General features: G+C 45.9%; 1 protein-coding gene across 1 annotated transcript in view; it reads right to left on the reverse strand.

The window, feature by feature from the left end:
• Positions 1-21,909, reverse strand: part of MINDY4 (MINDY lysine 48 deubiquitinase 4) — a 40,742-nt gene that overhangs the window by 7,371 nt on the left and 11,462 nt on the right. The window contains exons 7-10 of the mRNA XM_075827817.1: positions 19,219-19,284; positions 18,235-18,302; positions 8,099-8,162; positions 5,442-5,603 (exon numbers count right to left, since the gene is read on the reverse strand). Coding sequence (XP_075683932.1) covers positions 5,442-5,603; positions 8,099-8,162; positions 18,235-18,302; positions 19,219-19,284 — 360 coding nt within the window. The remainder of the gene's footprint in view (positions 1-5,441; positions 5,604-8,098; positions 8,163-18,234; positions 18,303-19,218; positions 19,285-21,909) is intronic.

Raw genomic sequence — 21,909 nt, forward strand, 5'->3', positions numbered from 1 at the left:
AAACCACAAATCCCTGATATACTTCCATGATCAGAATCCCTCCCTTTACAAATGTGGTTGTCCTGAGAATCGTAGACAGGTAATGACATTCCTGGGCGGCTTTCCTGCAGATCGTCAAGCACCCAGCACCACGGACAGAACAGAAGCCGCTTAGGGGTTTTTCAAAGAAATGACGGGAATTTTTATATCCTCCGAGCCCCAATAAATATATTTTGAGCTATTGCTATTTAAGCAGTTGTCTTATTTTCACGTGTTTTTGCACGTAAGTGGCGTTTTCTTTTTGTTTAAGGTAAAAATGTGGCCGCGGTTCAGAAGACGTGAGAGGCGACTTCCACAAGGTCCCTCAGCAGAATTTTCCGCCGTGTATTAGAAAATAAAGTTGTGTTGGTATGAGCCCGGTAAATCCCTTTCCTTTTCATCTAAGCTGGTGGAGGCTTTGATAGTGGGAGCAGATGTTTTCGACATATTGCTTTTGTTCTGTGCGTACATTCCTGCATTGGCCGGAGCTCCTTATTCTGGGGAATTTCCTTTCGGAGGATTTCAGAATCAGCTCTGTGACCTCGGGGCTCATAGGGGGTCAATCCCAGTTTACCGGCGCTGAACGAGGACATTTTATCCGACATGACTGGTGAATGTGAGGGGGAGGAAAGCGCCTGGACAGGTTAGATAAGATGCTCCTAACGGTCAGGCCGGGGCTACAAGATGGCGGGTCACTGCATGGTGATTATCGGTCGTGGTCTAGGATAGTAAATCGTTACTGCGTACACATGTAAACAAGTCCAGAATCCCTTGAAGATTCATTTCATGACATCTCCTCATAGCTGGACGTCACTTTCAGGGGTAGTACCTGGTGATGACGTCCGTCGCCGATGATCCCCGTCTAGTAGATGGCTTATGTTTGTCTACACTGGGAACATGCGAGGACCATTGCGAGGACTGTTGTACTTTGGTATTTCACTGGTGCCTCATCATGGAATATAGAATTATAATGGTTGCCATTAATGTATCTTTTTCATTGTTACAATGTATCACTTCAATAACATCTATACTATACATTTTGTATCTGGCATTTGATTGTTATGGCCGTTTTGTCTGTAGGCTTCCCTAATCAACTATGACCTTCGATTACAGGTAAACGCGTTGGAAGTTTTGTTATCTTACTTTTTCTGTAGTTATCCATAAGGGTTCATTGCTACCCATTTTTACATTTTGGTGATGTGTTGTTATGCTAATTTGATATTTTTATAGTCACTAATCTCACTACATACAGATATATATATACAGCTCCCATAGAGTTACATGATAAGATTCTGCTGCCTGCAGTCACCACTAGGGGGAGCTCACTACATACAGATATATATATACAGCTCCCATAGAGTTACATGATAACATTCTGCTGCCTGCAGTCACCACTAGGGGGAGCTCACTACATACAGATATATACAGCTCCCATAGAGTTACATGATAACATTCTGCTGCCTGCAGCCCCCACTAGGGGGAGCTCACTACATACAGATATATACAGCTCCGATAGAGTTACATGATAACATTCTTAAAGAGTCTCTGTCACGACATTATAAGTGGCCTATCTTGTACATGATGTGATCGACGCTGTAATGTAGATTACAGCAGTGTTTTTTTATTTAGAAAAACGATCATTTTTTACGGAGTTATGACCTATTTTAGCTTTATGCTAATGAGTTTCTTAATGCCCAACTGGGCGTGTTTTTTACTTTTTGACCAAGTGGGCGTTGTGGAGAGAAGCGTATGACGCTGACCAATCAGCGTCATACACTTCTCTCCATTCATTTACAATGCACATAGTAATCTTACTAGATCGCTATGTGCAGCCACATAAACACACTAAAACGTTACTCAAGTGTCCTGACAGTGAATATACATCACCTCCAGTCAGGACGGGATGTGTATTCAGAATCCTGACACTTCTCTAGCGTTTGTGGTTGATTTACAGCAGAGCAGGTGTAGTCTTGCGAGATTACGCTGTAAGCGGTTATTTACAGCGAGACGCCTGCTCTGCTGTAAATCAACCACAAACGCTACAGAAGTATCAGGATTCTGAATACACATCCCGTCCTGACTGGAGGTGATGTATATTCACTGTCAGGACACTTGAGTAACGTTTTAGTGTGTTTATGTGGCTGCACATAGTGATCTAGTAAGATTACTATGTGCATTGTAAATGAATGGAGAGAAGTGTATGACGCTGATTGGTCAGATTGGTCAGCGTCATACACTTCTCTCCACAACGCCCACTTGGTCAAAAAGTAAAACACGCCCAGTTGGGCATTATTGGCATAAAGCTAAAATAGGTCATAACTCAGTCAAAAATGATAGTTTTCTAAATAAAAAAACACTGCTGTAATCTACATTAGAGCGCCGATGACATCATGTAGAAGATAGGCCACTTATAATGTGGTGAAAGAGCCTCTTTAAAAGCAGTGCATAGGCACTGTACGGTGGTATTATCTGAGCACTGTATGGCGGTATTATTTGAGCACTCTATGGCGGTATTATTTGAGCACTCTATGCCTGTATTATCTGAGCACTATATAGTGGTATTATCGGAGCACTGTATGGTGGTATTATCTGAGCACTGTATGGTGGTATTATCTGAGCACTATATAGTGGTATTATCGGAGCACTGTATGGTGGTATTATCTGAGCACTGTATGGCGTTATTATCTGAGCACTATATGGTGGTATTATCTGAGCACTGTATGGTGGTATGATCTGAGCACAGTATGGCGGTATGATCTGAGCACTGTATGGCGGTATTATCTGAGCACTGTATGGCTGTATTATTTGAGCACTGTATGGCGGTATTATCTGAGCACTGTATGGTAGTATTATCTGAGCACTGTATGGTGGTATGATCTGAGCACAGTATGGCGGTATGATCTGAGCACAGTATGGCGGTATGATCTGAGCACTGTATGGCGGTATTATCTGAGCACTTTATGATGGTATCTGAGCACTGTATGGTAGTATTATCGGAGCACTGTATGGTGGTATTATCTGAGCACTGTATGGCTGTATTATTTGAGCACTGTATGGCGGTATTATCTGAGCACTGTATGGCGGTATGATCTGAGCACAGTATGGCGGTATGATCTGAGCACAGTATGGCGGTATGATCTGAGCACTGTATGGCGGTACTATCTGAGCACTGTATGGCGGTATTATCTGAGCACTTTATGATGGTATCTGAGCACTGTATGGCTGTATTATTTGAGCACTGTATGGCGGTATTATCTGAGCACTGTATGGCGGATTATCTGAGCACTGTATGGCGGTATTATCTGAGCACTTTATGATGGTATCTGAGCACTGTATGGCGGTATTATCTGAGCACTGTATGATGGTATCTGAGCACTGTATGGCGGTATTATCTGAGCACTTTATGATGGTATCTGAGCACTGTATGGCGATATTATCTGAGCACTGTATGATGGTATCTGAGCACTGTATGGCGGTATTATCTGAGCACTGTATGGCGGTATTATCTGAGCACTGTATGATGGTATCTGAGCACTGTATGGCGGTATTATCGGAGCACTGTATGGTGGTATTATTTGAGTACTATCTGTTGGTATTATTTGAGCACTGTATGGCGGTATTATCTTGGCACTGTATGGCGGTATTATCTTGGCACTGTATGGCGGTATTATCTGAGCACTGTATGGCGGTATTATCTGAGCACTGTATGGCGGTATTTACTTTACATTGTACCTGCAGTACACCGGTCTCTTATCTATGGACTCCTTTATCTAACAGAATATATTGGATGAGACTAGATGTGCAGCGTGTGATTGATTTTGCAGCATTGTCGCCCTGCTCTCCGGCATTATTTACACTGTGAGAGTCTTATTATAATGCAGTGAACTAGTGTGCCCCCAATAAACAGCATTTCACAGTCCGGTGAGCAAACATTTCTCTTCCTCCCAGAACGCGGTTTGTGGAGCGCAGCCATCGTATAATGGTAAATTGTTCTTGTGGGTCCAGTAAAGGTCTCTCTCCCGATCTGTTCTGTTTCACCCGCATTATAATCATCAGGGAGCCGAGGGAAGAATGCCGGGAATGCCGGGTTGATTGTACAAGTATTTTAGGATGCCTTCCAGCATCTGAATGGAACAATTGTGCAGGTCTATAAAAACGATGAGCTAAATCTTATCCTTCGCTGACACATCGAACTACAACATAAAAGTCCTGCTCCACCCCTAACACTGGCTGCAAAGCGAAGAGATGATCCACCATCTGTGTAATGTGTCTTCCTTGCCTTTTCCTGCAGGTTTTTACATTTTTTTTTTAGTTCAGTTTTACACTGTGCAGTGTATAAATATCTGTCCATACCTGGAAACCATCAACAAGTAGGCCGCGTGCTGCTGACAGATCTTATTGGGTCTTTATTTATATTACAGTTATTGCTTGGGTGCATAAACCAGGGCAGCTCGGCTCATTAACTCTTGAACAACCATACACTCTGATTGATAAATAAATGGGTAATATTTCCATTGGGTGTTTAGGGGTTAATGAGCTGGGCTGCAGAAGGGTATTAAAGGGTATTTCTGCAGCTGCAGCTTAATCAATGTAAAAATCAAATGTTCTGCAGATTTCAAATATGTCCGGTGTGTCAAGTCAACATTTTCAAGATCTCTGCTTGCTGTTAGTGAATGGAAACATTGCCTGTACCTAGAAGCTAAAAATCTAGTCAAACGCTGCGACTTCTTCACAGTATTCACCTGCACAGTGATGCTCCCTCCTTCACAGGGAATCACAAGGACTATTGGGCTATCTGCACTGATACATAGAAGCAAACAATCAGCACAGGAAAGTGATTTTTGCTATTGCTGCGTTTTGCACACAGAGTATTGTCTAGACTGGAAACAATTGTAACAAACCTCTCAGCTGTGATACATATTAGATTGATTTTGGACAGATTTTTAGCCTCTAGTTCTAAATATTAATGAATGAATGTATCCGTTCACTGACAACAAACGGAGATCTTAAAAATAGTAGTATATTGCAAAGCTGTACACGCCGCACTTTTCAAACGTCTCACTCTGGTTGTGCGGGTGAGGAAGGATGGCAGACTTGGGACCCTAGTGATCAGTGGGGGTGCCAGCAGTAGGGGTCCCATCGATCTTGTGTATAGGCAATAACTATATTTGGTTTATTAAGTATATAGCAGACATACAAAGAGAGATGAGATCTGCCTGAATATACAGGTTGTGAAACAGAAGGTCCCCTTTAAAGGGGATGTCCTCTTTGGACAATTCCTTTAAATAAACCCTTATAGGTCATGAGGAGTTACTAGTCAGGGACCCCCAGATTTCAGAGCAGAGTCAAAAGGCGATTTATTTTGACCTGTACATTACATAGACCCCCATTGGTTTCAATAAGCGAGTGAGAATAAAACTTACTTGGCACACGTTATAATGTTCAAAAAGAGACAGGAACCCGATGTCGCTGCGGCAGGGGATCCCCTTCAGCATCGTGATATTCCCATTCCCGGAGTCCAGCTCCATCACGTCATTGAAAACATTAGACACGGCTCTTCCCCCCAATATAAGATTTACCAGCTCCTGTAGATGATAAAAATACAATAATGATAGGTCACTGCTATAAAACGGAGGATCCATCTGCTGCACTGTACACTGCCTCTCCATGCTGCATCACCTTCAATGTGCGCCCAGGTATAGCGCCATACACTTGGTGGTGGCCGTGCCTGGTACAGCAGCTTAGTTCCCTACGCTTGAATAAGACGGAGCTGATGTGAGTTGCAGTACCAAGCACAGCCACAACCAAAATATTCGGTGCTGTACGTGGTCCCTTCATTCCACTGATGGGGGGATTCCGGAAGTAGGGCCCCCACAGATTACACATTGATTACCTATCCTAAGCATAATCACAGGAAGAAACAAAAGTTCTCATCACCACTCCATTTGTAAAACCCATGATTGAGAACGGCCATTTGGCTGAAACGCCGCCGATTTGCCGCTTTTACGCATGCAAAGAAAATAAACACTACGTTTTAAAAGAACCCGGTGCCTTTGATCCCTTTCTTCGTCTGCTATGCTAAGCAGCAGCCGTCAATATCACAGCCCCCAAAAAAACATTTAAAAGCTTGGCAGAAGAGAATGGCTCAATGATCAGACTAGTAGCTACCGGTTGCTACCACTAGGTGGCGATCAGTATAATTGTACAAGGCTCTTACTGACCTGAATAGAAATTACATAAAATCGCACCCTAGTGGGGACAAAAGGCAGCTGAGATTTTAGTTACTAGTAGACATGTGGGGGACTGATGAAAAATACTTTGTTCTAAAGAATCGCAGTCTGATCAAATATATTAAGAAAATGCTTCAAATAATTTATACATAAAATATTGCAATGTCAGGTGCCCTTTAAATCCAATTTTCTGCTTTGATTGTGAGTTCTTGTGTCCAGTCTTCCTGATATATAAAAATGCATAATAGAAAAATAGAAATAACCCCCCCCCCCCCCCCCCATCGTCTGTCTGTCTGATTTTATCTTACACCATGACAGTCCTGTGACCGGCGTCTGGTAGCTGGGGGGGGGGGGGGGGTTGCTGCTGATGCGGAGCTTCTTTATAGTCTCTTTCATGATGAAGTGAAGGTGCGGCGCAGTATCGTTGCCTTGGGCATGACGCTGTATTAGAATGGTCTCCTTGTAGCTGATCAGCGCCGGCCTAGGATTGATAATGCAGTTTCATGAGACGCAGAAATCTTGTTTTTCTTCTGTCGTTTGGGACACGAGGTCAAGAAAAAACCCGCCCTAAATAAAATGATACGCTGATCAGCCGTAACATTAAAATCATGTGCCTAATATTGTGTAGTCGCCCTCGTGCCCCCCATACAGCTCTGACCCGTCGCCATGAGACGTCTGGAGGTTCCTGTGGTCTCTGGCACAAGACGTTGGCAGCGGATCCTGTAAGTTGTGAGGTGCTATATATAATCCATATATTCCATGCTTGTGTATGTCTAAGGCTGGGTTCAAACATCGCACTCAAACTAGGTTTTTTGCCATGAACCGCAGCGATTTATAAAAAAAATGGCGGCGAAAAGGCGCGGCTGTTTCAGTTCGTGGTCAATTATGTATTTTAACCGCGACGTGAGATCTCCGCCTGGAGCTGCTGCATCGCTTCTGGGTTTTTTCTGTTTTTGCATTGCAGTCCCAGTAGACTTGTACCCGCACATTCATTTCACTTTAGTTTACTATAAGGGTAAGTTCACACTAGGCGTAAATACTGCAGATTTTCCACAACGTATTTCAGCATTATACAGTAGCAGCGGAGTGGATACGATTTGAACGAATCTCATGCACACGCTGCGTAAATAATGAGCGGAAAAAAACCTGCGTTTTTTTTTAAAAATCCGCAGCAGGTCAATTGTATTTGCGTAATCGCTGCTTATGTATCACGGGTTTTCCCCATTGAACTCAATAAGTAGCAGATGTTGCGTTTTTTGTGGCGGAAAAGCTGCGATTCTGCAGCAAAAAAATCTTACACTTACCCAGAATTCTGTTCTTTTTCGTCCAGCCGGCCTCCTGGGATGACGTTTCATCCCCTGTGATCGCTGCAGCGGTCACGTGGGTTAATCGCAGATCGCAGGAGGCCGGTCTGCAGGACGTCAGGGGGTAAGTACGTGTTGTTCTTTTTTGTACACATGCAGTTTTCCGCAGCGGACATTCCGGCCGAAAGACTGCACCATACGTGTAAAGGTACATCATAGCGTATCTGCCCTGTGTGAACGTAGCCTTAATGTGAAATATACCCCTGTGTAGTATTAGCGGTTTAGTGTAGACTAACATTGTATTTCCCCTTCAGACCACAGTGCGTGCGCCCGGCAGATCTATGGAGGAATGAGCAGCCCGGCTCCAATACGGCTCCACATTATTCTGCAGTCACCGGTTCCACTCGTCACCTTCCGAATGATGAAACAAAATATTCACCGGGTGCAAATACAATCAGAGCCGTATTGGAGCTTCGCTGTCACTCGATCCGTCCCGCTGATGCTCTACTGGTGGGTTGTGTGTATGGGCAGCTCTCAGTGACTTACTTGGGTACAGTAGGCGTGGGCACCGATAAGGCAGTTTGTTGAGACATCAAAATCCTTCTGAACCCTGCAGAGAGATAAAAAGAGAAATCAGTGACATGCTGCAGTGCACAGGCCAGAAATCAGGGAGATGCTGCAGTGCACAGGCCGGAAATCAGGGAGAAGCTGCAGTGCACAGGCCGGAAATCAGGGAGATGCAGCAGAGCACAGGCCGGAAATCAGGGAGATGCTGCAGAGCACAGGCCAGAAATCAGGGAGATGCTGCAGTGCACAGGCCAGAAATCAGGGAGAAGCTGCAGTGCACAGGCCGGAAATCAGGGAGATGCTGCAGTGCACAGGCCGGAAATCAGGGAGATGCTGCAGTGCACAGGCCAGAAATCAGGGAGATGCTGCAGTGCACAGGCCGGAAATCAGGGAGATGCTGCAGTGCACAGGCCGGAAATCAGGGAGATGCTGCAGTGCACAGGCCAGAAATCAGGGAGAAGCTGCAGTGCACAGGCCGGAAATCAGGGAGATGCTGCAGTGCACAGGCCGGAAATCAGGGAGATGCTGCAGTGCACATGCCGGAAATCAGGGAGATGCAGCAGTGCACAGGCCAGAAATCAGGGAGATGCTGCAGTGCACAGGCCAGAAATCAGGGAGATGCTGCAGTGCACAGGCCAGAAATCAGGGAGATGCTGCAGTGCACAGGCCAGAAATCAGGGAGATGCTGCAGTGCACAGGCCAGAAATCAGGGAGATGCTGCAGTGCACAGGCCAGAAATCAGGGAGATGCTGCAGTGCACAGGCCGGAAATCAGGGAGAAGCTGCAGTGCACAGGCCGGAAATCAGGGAGATGCAGCAGAGCACAGGCCGGAAATCAGGGAGATGCTGCAGAGCACAGGCCGGAAATCAGGGAGATGCTGCAGTGCACAGGCCAGAAATCAGGGAGATGCTGCAGTGCACAGGCCGGAAATCAGGGAGATGCTGCAGTGCACAGGCCGGAAATCAGGGAGATGCAGCAGTGCACAGGCCGGAAATCAGAGAGATGCAGCAGTGCACAGGCCGGAAATCAGGGAGATGCAGCAGTGCACAGGCCAGAAATCAGGGAGATGCTGCAGTGCACAGGCCGGAAATCAGGGAGATGCAGCAGAGCACAGGCCAGAAATCAGGGAGATGCTGCAGTGCACAGGCCGGAAATCAGGGAGATGCAGCAGTGCACAGGCCAGAAATCAGGGAGATGCTGCAGTGCACAGGCCGGAAATCAGGGAGATGCAGCAGAGCACAGGCCGGAAATCAGGGAGATGCTGCAGTGCACAGGCCGGAAATCAGGGAGATGCAGCAGTGCACAGGCCGGAAATCAGAGAGATGCAGCAGTGCACAGGCCGGAAATCAGGGAGATGCAGCAGTGCACAGGCCGGAAATCATGGAGATGCTGCAGTGCACAGGCCGGAAATCAGAGAGATGCAGCAGTGCACAGGCCGGAAATCAGGGAGATGCAGCAGTGCACAGGCCGGAAATCAGGGAGATGCTGCAGTGCACAGGCCGGAAATCAGGGAGATGCTGCAGTGCACAGGCCGGAAATCAGGGAGATGCTGCAGTGCACAGGCCGGAAATCAGGGAGATGCAGCAGTGCACAGGCCGGAAATCAGGGAGATGCTGGAAATCAGGGAGAGGCTGCAGTGCACAGGCCGGACATCAGGGAGAGGCTGCAGTGCACAGGCCGGACATCAGGGAGAGGCTGCAGTGCACAGGCCGGACATCAGGGAGAGGCTGCAGTGCACAGGCCGGACATCAGGGAGATGCTGGAAATCAGGGAGAGGCTGCAGTGCACAGGCCGGACATCAGGGAGAGGCTGCAGTGCACAGGCCGGACATCAGGGAGAGGCTGCAGTGCACAGGCCGGACATCAGGGAGAGGCTGCAGTGCACAGGCCGGACATCAGGGAGATGCTGGAAATCAGGGAGAGGCTGCAGTGCACAGGCCGGACATCAGGGAGAGGCTGCAGTGCACAGGCCGGACATCAGGGAGAGGCTGCAGTGCACAGGCCGGACATCAGGGAGAGGCTGCAGTGCACAGGCCGGATATCAGGGAGATGCTGGAAATCAGGGAGAGGCTGCAGTGCACAGGCCGGACATCAGGGAGAGGCTGCAGTGCACAGGCCAGACATCAGGGAGAGGCTCCAGTATCAGTATATTGAGGCAGATTTATCCTTTGAGTCTAGGAAAGCTGTAAGCGCTGTAAGGGTATGTGCACACACACTAATTACGTCCGTAATTGACGGACGTATTTCGGCCGCAAGTCCCGGACCGAACACAGTGCAGGGAGCCGGGCTCCTAGCATCATACTTATGTACGATGCTAGAAGTCCCTGCCTCGCTGCAGGACAGCTGTCCCGTACTGTAAACATGATTACACTACGGGACAGTTGTCCTGCAGCGAGGCAGGGACTCCTAGCATCGTACATAAGTATGATGCTAGGAGCCCGGCTCCCTGCACTGTGTTCGGTCCGGGACTTGCGTCCGAAATACGTCCGTCAATTACGGACGTAATTAGTGTGTGTGCACATACCCTAATAGTGGTGGTCACCCAGCTTTACCAGAGCAGCAGTGTTGGAGAGGAGAATTACTGCAGGACGAGGCTGATCTGGGAGTGTTGGGTGACAACCTCTTCTAGAACTAAGCGGTGGCCATATTGGTTACTATTCATCTTTCCTCCTCTCCAAAAGACAAATCCCCAGCTCCAATTTTGCTGTTCAGACATCTGAAAAAACTGCAGGAGCTGCTACGGCGGCCGTATATCTCATCACCCAAAACACCCAGAACCAGATACAACGAGGGAGAGACCCGGGGCTTCTATTTACTGTTCATTTTTGGCCGGCTGCAGCCGATAGCGCGGCACACACGGTAACATCTGTCCTCATCATCAATGGCGGCATTGGCCTCACCTAATAGCACAGCATTGTCTGCCGCACAATCACTTCCCCTTTAAAGCATCGACCATTAAAATAAATCAAACCTGTCACAGAGATTAATATCTGCCTGTCAGATCGGCGCTGGTGACAAAAGGAGGATGTTCTAATGACATGTTTAGCTGTAAACAACGTGGGAACGGAGCGTCAGCCATCTGCGTATTAGATCATCTGCTAATAGAGGAAGCTGCAATCAGGAGGGTTCAGGAGTTTACACAGACACAACAGTCCCTGAGCCCCCGCTCTGATGTTACCACCCAGTCCCCCTCCCCATCAAGTGCACCTCCGAAAACACGAAAGATTTCCCATACTGTAAATTATTCCTATGCATCACATTACCCCATACCAGCATGACCTGGTATCCTTACCAGCGGCTGCAGAGAGACCCGCCGTGCAATGGGCAGTCAATGATTCTGCAACCCGCTGAAAAGCATTTAAAGGGCTCGTCCATAAAGATTGTATAATGAAAAGTTCTGCAACTTTCTAATACACTTTGTGTTACGATTTCTCACCATTTTCAAGTTCTCTGCTTGCTGTTAGTGAATTGAAACAACCCTGTTTACATCCAAAGACTGAAAAGCAGTACTGACCAAAAACTACTCGCAGCTGAGGGTTTGCTACAATTGTATCCAGCCTACACAAGCTTTTGTGAGATAGTCTGGGCTCCGACTGATACATTGTAATAAACCGTCAGGACAAGTGAGAGATTTGTGCAGCTGATGTGTTATCTAGTCTGGAGACAATTGTAGCAAACACTCAGCTGTGTGATGTATTAGGTCTGTACAGCATTTCAGCCTCTAGATGTGAACAATGTCCCCATTCACTGACACCAAGCAGAGACCTTGAGAATATTCAAGAATTGAAACTATGATTAAAGTGAGAATAAAGTGGTCACTATTCGTACACCATCAGCGTGTGAGGATTTGTACTCCGCCATGACATTATGTTCCCAAGAAAATTGCGGTAGCGGCAGAATGGCGCCAATGGAAACCGCGTGCACGTGCAGTAGGAGAGAATATTGCTGGAGGAGTGATAGTCCATGGGATTCAGCAGCAAGTCCTTAAAAACATATTACATTCAGACTCCCATTCACTGCAATGTAACATCTGACGGACGCAAAACCCCTCTGTATATATTCCGCCATGCACTGTAACGAGTCATGCATCTGTGTGAGCAGAACTAGGTCAGGACAGTTTTTCAGCGTCTGGTAGGTTATAAGAATGGTTGAAAGAGTCGTCTGATATTAGAAGAGAAGGGTTTGTTTTTTGCTTAGACGTCATCACTCTTGTCCATAGGCCGCGTCCGGTACTACAGCTCAGACTCATTCAATACCAGACAGTCCATGGACAAGAGTGGTGATGTGTCTGTAAAAAAGCAAACCCCTTTCTTCTAGTCTCAGACAACCCCTCTAATATTTATCACAGTGCAGGGTTTGTTACAATTTTATGCCGTCTGGATATTTGGCCTCCAGCGCCTCACAGGCAGCACCGACGTGGAGCGAGAGGAGAGAACCAGAGGCAGATCCCCATAGGTCAGTCCATCGGCCGCCCGAGGCTCCCAGGGGGGGGGTCATGGCCACCCAAAGAATAAAACCACATCACGTTTTTCCGCGAATAGTGGCAAAAACCACGACAAAGCTGCTTTGTGTAAGGCCCTGGAGTCAATTCTATCCACTTCCTTTGGAAGCAGATACAATGGACAGCGCTGGGCAAGGCAATCAGTGTTTTTGTAATGCAGGCGGTGCAATGACGTCATCGCGCGTTTTGCGTTGCTCTGCTGGATGCGAACTGGTGACAATAGACCAGGCCTGCATCGCTGGAGAAGAGGACGGCGCTGGAACGGGGACAGGAATGTGTGGCACTATCTACAGGGGTGGGTGTGTGTGTTGCATTACTGTGTTTGACACAATTATATTCAGGGGCGCAGTGTATGATACTATTATATTCAGAGGCACACTGTCTGGTGCCATTATATTTAGGGACACATGGCACCATGAGAATTATATCTTTGTTTATAGGTGTGGAAATGTTGACGCGTCGCTCCGGTGGATGCGGCCTGGTCTGAAGAGACCAGGCCTGCATCGTTTGTAGAAGAGAACGGCACTGGAACAAGGACAGGTAAGTGTGGCACTATCTACAGGGGGCTGTGTGTGGCGCTACCTACAGGGGGCCTGTATGGCGCTATCTATACAGGGGGCTGTGTGGCGCTTTCTACAAGGGGGGCTGTGTGTGGCATTATCTACAGAGTGGGTGTGTGGCACTATCTACAGAGGGGGGGTGTGGCACTATCTGCAGGGGCATTGTGAGTGGCACTATAAACAGGGGGCACGGTGTATGTAGTGCTTTACTTTACTGTGTTTGACACAATTACATTCAGGGGCACAGTGTATGATACTATAATATTCAGGGGCGCAGTGCATGGTGCTGTTATATTCAGAGGCATAGTGTATGGTCCTATTAAATTTAGGGGCACAGTGTGTGGCACCATGAGAATTTTATTTTCATTTATAGGTGTGGAAATGTTGAAAAAGTGAGAAGCCGAAGACATCTGAGTAGCAAATTCTGCAGAAATGGGTCATGGCCGGGAGAAGTCGTCATGAGGTCTGGACCGGCTGGAGAAAAGAGGAAAAAAACCTACTAGAATCTGAGATGTCACCTGTGAGTCACTGGATTTATAGAGAATCTGTCAACTCTCCTGACATGTTTATTATAGGAAATCCTTGTATTTCACAAAAAGTCTGGGTAGTCCAGGGCTAATAGACAAATGGGTGTTACCATTCCCCTTGTCAGGAGGATGTGTCCCTTCACAGTGTGATGCTGTCAGCGATGGTTGGAGACTGTCAGTATGCAGGCACACAGTTCTTTGACAAGGGGAATTGTAACACCCATTTGTTAATACTCGCACAGAAAGGTGACACGGCGACACAATAGACTCGGTGAGGCAGGGCGGCGGTAGATAAGGGGGGCCCAAGCTTCACAGCAGACTCTGCAGGAAGAGAGGAGAGAACCTATGGCAGAATCAGGAGGGGAGGGGGGGGGGGAAATCACACAGGCAGCATCAGAAAGGAGAGATCTCACACATACAGGCAGCATCAGTGTCTGTGTAGGTAAGTGATTCCCAATCCTAATACCATGGATAGACCACTGACATTTTTAGGCTTCCATTCCTGCCTCAAAGAAACCTGGTGAAAGGGGGAAACGGCATTGTAAAATTCTTAACCATGGCTTAATTCTGGCGCAAATATGTATACGTTGACTACTTTGCCAAGATCTTTGGGCAGGATGAAAGTAGTCCATCCCGACTGTGAAAGTAACAAGCTGTTGTCTTCTGAAAAAACCCTGACCAGGTTCCAAGAAACATCACAGTGGAGAAGAGATCCCTTATGGGCTGTAGAAGAAGAAATAAGTACAGGAATGAAGCTGAGCAGAAACAGGAGAGCTAGTGAAGGCAGCAGCATCCTGGAGTCACAGACCTCACACCCTGCATGTATTACTGGGAGGGACACGTCCACACGACCAAGGTCTGAATTTAGGAGAAGGTTGTGAACTGAATATCAGGGGGTCTGAAAATGAATGAAGGAAAGGAGATTGCAATCTGAAACTTAGTGCAACCTCCAGAAACCTCTAACATGCTTAATAATCATATTGTCCATAGCCATTCAACTGGTTCCAAGAAGTTCATCTACGGGACCTGCATTGTGAAAATGGACACCTGTGCAATTCTCTGATGTGTGAATGAGACTATGAGAGCAAAGATATCTAACCATTCGTCGGTGTGTGAACATAGCACCATAGAAAGAGCTGAAGTGTTGCGCCAATGTAACACCAGTAGTGTGAGAGTGGACGCTGCCATCACTTTTCTGTATTACATGGATAGAATATTGTTTTCAGCGACACTTTATATTTACAGGATGTTTTACCAATTCACCATGTTATACCACTTCAGAGGGTTAATAATGGAGGGTTCTGGTGCCAGGATAGAGTCGTGAAGAACGTTCTTACCTAATCACAGAATGATTGGCGCGTGCCCAGGATTAACAATGTTATGATCTCCCGGCTCGGAGACGCTGCCTGTTTACTGGACTGTGGGTCTGACAGTGAGGGGGAGAGTTCAAGAGATGTTATAATCTACAATCCGCTGATACAGGGCGATGTAAGCGTACAGGGAGATCATCAGAACATTGTGTAGTGGGATGTCATGAATAATACAGATGTAGCAGAGCTGAGTATCTTAAATGCACATTGAGTTACCTGTGGTTTTACAGGAGACCGCAGACAACCTCGCTATGATTTATCATAGCGTTCGCCATTCATCAATGAGATCTTCTCACCTGTAACTTTGACCTATCAGGAGATTATATAGACAGGATTTCCCCTTTAAGGGTAGGAACGCACAGGGCGGATTCGCTGCATATTGTACACAGCGTATCCGTCCTGGAAGCCACAGGGAATTTCGTCCGAAAAAAAAGGCACCAAATTGTAACGCGTTTTTTTTGGGTGAAATCTCCGCTGCGGATACACTGCTAGGGAACTGAAACAAAAAAGTTTATACTTACCCCGTTGTCATAGTGACGCGTCCCTCTGCTCTGGGTACAGGCCGGTCTCCCAGGATGACGCTGCAACCCATGTGACCGCTGCAGCAGATCAAACGTCATCCTGGGAGGCCGGACTGTGCTCAGAACAGAAGATCACGTTGCTATGACTGCGCCCGGGGTAAGTATGAAACGTTTTATTATTTTTAAACAAAAAAAAAAAGCTTTTTTTTTATTTTTATTTGCGATTTTTGCGGCGGAATCACAGCTTTTCCACCGCAAAAATTGCAACATTTGCCCATTTGTTGAGGGTTTTACCTCCACGTCGAATTCAATGGTGTTAACCCTCAACGGAAAAGCAGCAATTCCAAAACATAAATTGACATGATGTGGATTAAAAAACCGCACCGCAGGTCAATTTATAAACGTTTTCTCTGCAGATATTTTTGCAACGTGTGGATGAGAATTGTTCAAATCTCGTCCCCGCTGCTGCTACCGTATTATGCTGCGGATTTTCCGCAATGAAATCTGTTGTGAAGAAACGCAGTGTGTACGTTGTGTGTCCGTATTATGAGTTAGCAGAGAATATATTAATAGAGGGGTCAGCAATGCAGGGTCCTTATCTATTAACCGCAGCAGAGAGCAGCTAAAAAATAAATCAACCCTCTCTCTCTGGAGGACTCGGCATGTCCATTGATTTCCAAAGTAAGAGTGTAATGCCTAATTTCCCCTGTGGTGGCGCTGCAGGGGAATGAAACACTTGCTGCCGGATTGATGAGCAGATAACAGCTTGGGGTCCCAGCAGCAGGACACCCTTTTATTCGTTTATAATCAGGGGACTCTTCTAACATAAATTGTTCAAAGAGGACGACCCCTTTATGTCCTAAAACAAGTCATTTGGGCAGATAGTCCTTTGGATTTTTTTTTTCTAATCAATGCCATTAGATGAGAAGTGCTTCTGTCTTTTACAGCCACAGCTCCTCAAAGGACTGAACCGGCACAATACATTTTTTTATGACGCGGTACAGGAAGGAGCTAAAGGGGCTCTCCGCTATGGACAATCCCTACTTTAGAGAAGTGGTGCTTAATAACAAGCTGATCACAAAGTGTCCCCCTGCTGGGACCTCCAGTGATCAGCTGTGATCTGTGGAGAAACCGGGCAGTAAGTGCTCAGTTTCCCTGCAGCGCCACCACAGGAGAAATGAAGCATTACACAGTGTCCATTTATATCAATGTATTGTCTGTGTAATACAGGACAGGTCCTCCAGAGAGAGACGCTCTATGTAACCGCTCTCCACTCTGACCAAGAGATGAGGATCCTGAACAGAGGACACCCCGATATTAACCCCTGAATTTCCAGAAGGGGTATATGGGGTTTCTAAACTTGAAAACCCCAATAAAGTGGTAGATACCCCCTACTGATAATCAATTCCACCTATAAACCTGATTTCCCATCCGCACTGGATCATCTGCGTAACTCCGGGAGCGGGGGCAAGAACTCTGCCGTTGATTTCCACGCCAGGCAGTAACTGATACTTTCCCATCGTCCGCAGGGTTCCAGACGGATCTTAAAAGTCAATTGTGAAAGTCTAATTCTCCTGATTAGGAACTGGCAGGCGATGCGATAAACAGCCGAGACCTCCCTGACAAGTGGAAAACTGATAAATCCAGACCAAAGCCAAATGTCCTTCCCTGACTTTTCATGTTATGCCAGAAGTATGTCAGCTACGTAAACACGTCCCCGGCACAATAGTCCTAGCAGAAACTCCCGGGGTAGATAGCTCTCCACAGGTCAAACACATAGGATCACTGCTATCTGCTACACGTACCAGCGCAGACACCGCCGAGCCCAAATCTGCCCGTTATCCTCACCCACTGGGGCATCGTACCATAGCGACACTCTATAATTAAAGGGCCAGTCTAATGTATATCAAGCCTAATCACTATATAATGAAAAGTTCTGTCACTTTCTAACATACTTTATGTTTCAATTCCTCACCACTTTCAAGATCTCTGCTCTCTTTCAGTGAATGAGAATATTCTCTTTTGCAAGCAAAGACTGTAATGCCACGCAGACCAAAGGCCCTATTCAGACGACCGGGATAATCTCGCTTTTTTTAACGACCGTCACGCGGCTTTATTAAAATCAACGCATGTCTTTGGGGCTATTCACGCGGCCGTGTTTGTAACGGACCGTGTGAACTGCCCCGGGAAAAAATAGGACGTCCTACTTTTGCCCTTTTCCCAAACAGTCTATGAGGGATCCGTGAAAACAAGTCCCGCACGGGCGCAAATCGGCCGTTTGACATACGGTCGTGTGAATAAAGCCTAATACCTCTTACAGCTGAGGATTTGCTACAATTGAGATAAACATATACGGATACATTTCACCTGCACTGATACTTTGTAGCAAATCCTCAGGACAGGAGGGAGGTTAGTGTTGCTGATGTGTTTAGCTCACAGTGGATTGTGAATGCAGCTCTTGATGTGACTGGAGTATAAAACATGATGTAATGAGAAATGAGTGCCGGATAAGTAAAGCAAATTAGTAACGAACTGACTAAATATTTGTTTGGAGATTCTATTTTTAAAGGAAACCTTCCCTTCAAATGAGGAAATCGCTTCTATTATATGGAAACGGCATACATTAAATATACTCACAGGTCAAGCGTTCTGGAGAAGACGACGGAGACAGTCAGCAAGATGCATCCGTAGGGACCGTGTTCAAACTGGAAAACGTAATAACACTGAATGTAAAATTATTAACGACTTTAAAAGGGCTGTCTCATAAGTGCAACCCGTCCATATAACCCTATCAGGTCATGCGGAAGTTAAAGAGGCGGGTCACTCGTTTGAGACCCCTCTATGAGCCGGAACGGAGGGCCGCTACACATTATGTTCCATTCCATCTAAAACAAAACATAAAGCAACTTTGCAAATAGTCTTGATTAACAATATCCTACCAATTAGAGTATACAGCTCATATGCAGACCTAGGAGTTCCCATAGTTACAGACTACAAATCAACCCTGTGTAGTCTGATCCTGCAGTTTGTGTTACTCCACTCCGATCACTCCTTCTTTATAACCTACAAAAAGTAGAAGAGGTGGTAGAGGGAGTAGAGTAACACGACTGCAAGATCAGACTACGAAGTTTGCTTGTAGTCTGTTACCATGGAAACTCATTGGTCTGCATAGGAGCTGTGTACACAGAATGGTAGGCGATTGCTAAGACTGTTTACAAAGTTGCTTCATGTTTTATTTTTAGATGTAATGGAGCAAAATGCGTGGATAATCGAAAAAGGTCCAGTGCAGAGGAGTTAATCCCTGCGTTTCGAGTCTTGTGTTCAGCTCATTCTGGACTGGGGGACCTTCCCCTCATTTATTAGTGGCTGGGGGAACGTCATCAATTCATGACGCAGCGGGTCACCCGACTCGAAACGCGCTGATTAACATAAAGTACTTTAATTTATTCCTTCTCCCTCACAGAACAATATCCAGCCTGATATTATCAGATTTACTCCACATCCACAGGTAGGTCACCTATAGCCCCATGTAAATTCTGATGAATTCTATTTCATGATGGAACATAAATTTACAGATGACACGAATCGTCTTACACAAACTAATACAGCGGAGTCATTCACCTGACTGATGTTCTGCTGCAGAAAAGTCACAAGGTCTTCGTATTTTCTGAAGGTGAACAAGATAAGCTGGAGGGAAGATAAGAATTCACACCATTATAAGGTGCACATGATGGAAGACGACATATGTAATGTGCAATAGTCACAGGGATCATCCCTTATTACAGATCGGTCCTGCTCTCATTTACTAACCTGCACAAGAAGTATGAAAACTGGGATTTCATTGGTTGATATCTGCGGTATCTAGTTTTTATAAATAGGGTCCCGTGCCCACCAAATTGTCAGTACTGATCCTGAGTTACAGCCGCTATTATACTCCAGAGCTGCACTCACTATTCTGCTGGTGGAGTCTCTGTGTACATACATTACATTACTTATCCTGTACTGATCCTGAGTTACATCCTGTATTATACTCCAGAGCTGTACTCACTATTCTGCTGGTGGAGTCACTGTGTACATACATTACATTACTTATCCTGTACTGATCCTGAGTTACATCCTGTATTATACTCCAGAGCTGCACTCACTATTCTGCTGGTGGAGTCACTGTGTACATACATTACATTACTTATCCTGTACTGATCCTGAGTTATATCCTGTATTATACTCCAGAGCTGCACTCACTATTCTGCTTGTGGAGTCACTGTGTACATACATTACATTACTTATCCTGTACTGATCCTGAGTTACATCCTGTATTATACTCCAGAGCTGCACTCACTATTCTGCTGGTGGAGTCACTGTGTACATACATTACATTACTTATCCTGTACTGATCCTGAGTTATATCATGTATTATACTCCAGAGCTGCACTCACTATTCTGCTGGTGGAGTCACGGTGTACATACATTACTTATCCTGTACTGATCCTGAGTTACATCCTGTATTATACTCCAGAGCTGCACTCACTATTCTGCTGGTTGTTATTGGAAAATGTCAGTAAGCTTGTTTTCTGATAAGCTTCTATATGCTGTAGGAAGTTATATCATGCGATTGATTATGTTATATATACAGAACTAGTTATATGTAACAATTTGATAACAGAGCCGGATGGCAGACTGTGCCGACCGCACCATACACAGAATACATAAATGGCAGCAGGTATACTTCTAACAGTCGGCAGGACAGCGGATGGTAAATCAGATTCCTTGCAGCTCTGCGAGCTTATTATTAGATCAATACTACGGTACTTGTAAAGTGAGTAATAATAGGTAGAGATGCAGCAGAGCTGAATTTAAGGGGACGCCAGAAGACAGCATGGGTTTGGGGTGCACAATCTGACACTACTTGGATTCCAATAAATAAAAGGGCCACAGTGCTCGGTTTAGGGCCCAAACCTCTTTGGGGTGGTCATATATTGCACTCCCCCTCTATTAGCCAATTCAGACTCCCTTAATACTACATTTGCAAGAGGATGTGTGACTCAATCTGTAAGGAGTTCTGGCACTTAAAGGAACACTCTGTGTAAACCTGATACACTGTGTCATGCCTCATGCAGGTCCTGAGGGGGCGGAGCATGACACAGGGACTCAAATAATATCAAACAGAGATCCCTGTGTCATGCTCCGCCCCCTCAGGCCCTGTACTAGACATAACACAATGTATCACTTCTGTCCAGAGTGTTCCACCAATCAAGCTCTGCGGCCCTTTATTTTTGGAAAAAGTGGGGATCCCATCTTTCGGACGTCACCAATGTCATCTCTTGACATATCAGATGATATTTTTTTTTTTAAATGAATGCCCCATTAAACCGTTCATGTGACAATTTTTACACTTTTGCCATACACAAATAAAACCTGAATTATCAAATAGAGAAATCACATTACATCCCAATACCCATATCAGAGAGCACAGAAACCCTCTGGTTGGTAAGAGGGGTGATAACATGAAGAAAAGTTCCTGTATTCCCCCCTGGGGTCACTAAAGGCTGTGCAGAGGGGAGATGACAGTAGTAAGCTATGATCCTCCTTCCTGCTCTCATTTGCAGCTCCCCCTCCCCTACACAGACACAGCACTGGGAAGTAAAACTTTTTATCCTGCTCCCCGACTTCAACCGAGTGCTGCGTCCCGAATATTATACGTAGAGATGTCAACCTGGTATCCTTTGAAAGCTGAGGTTCTGGACTTTAATGTGATACCACGATCTAAGCATTACATGATGTATTAGTACATATGTCCTTGGAAGCGATACCGTTAAGCAGTTCTCTACCATCCTGCAGGGCATCTCCGAAGCGGAGGTTTATATATCCGGGTTTACACTAAAATATCAGCTGGGGGCCCTTATACAAAACACGGACCTCAAAATAATTAAGATGAGACTCTTGTGTTGCCATGACAACCGGATATTAATGGAAGTTGCGGAATGAAGTATTAACCCCTTATGTCTCATAGTTTTCCATTGTGAAGTTCTGTCCATCAGTTGTATTGGAGGGGGCAGCCCCACTGCATCCTGGGGGATAAATATTCCTACGTTGTTTGCTTGTTCTGCTGTTTTACCAACCTCCCGCATATTCCACACAGGGGTGACTAAAGAAACGTTGGTACAGTGACCGGCGGAGCTTGTCATCAAACATTAACCCCCCCCCCCCGCTACCATAAAGAGACGCGTGGGAAACGAGGCTCTTCTTGCATTTAAAGGACATTCCACCCAAAATGTAATAAATTTCCATATATCAGTATAAGAAGCCGAGGAT

Source organism: Rhinoderma darwinii, chromosome 5, assembly GCF_050947455.1.
Source record: "Rhinoderma darwinii isolate aRhiDar2 chromosome 5, aRhiDar2.hap1, whole genome shotgun sequence".
In the NCBI taxonomy this organism is placed as follows: domain Eukaryota; kingdom Metazoa; phylum Chordata; class Amphibia; order Anura; family Rhinodermatidae; genus Rhinoderma; species Rhinoderma darwinii.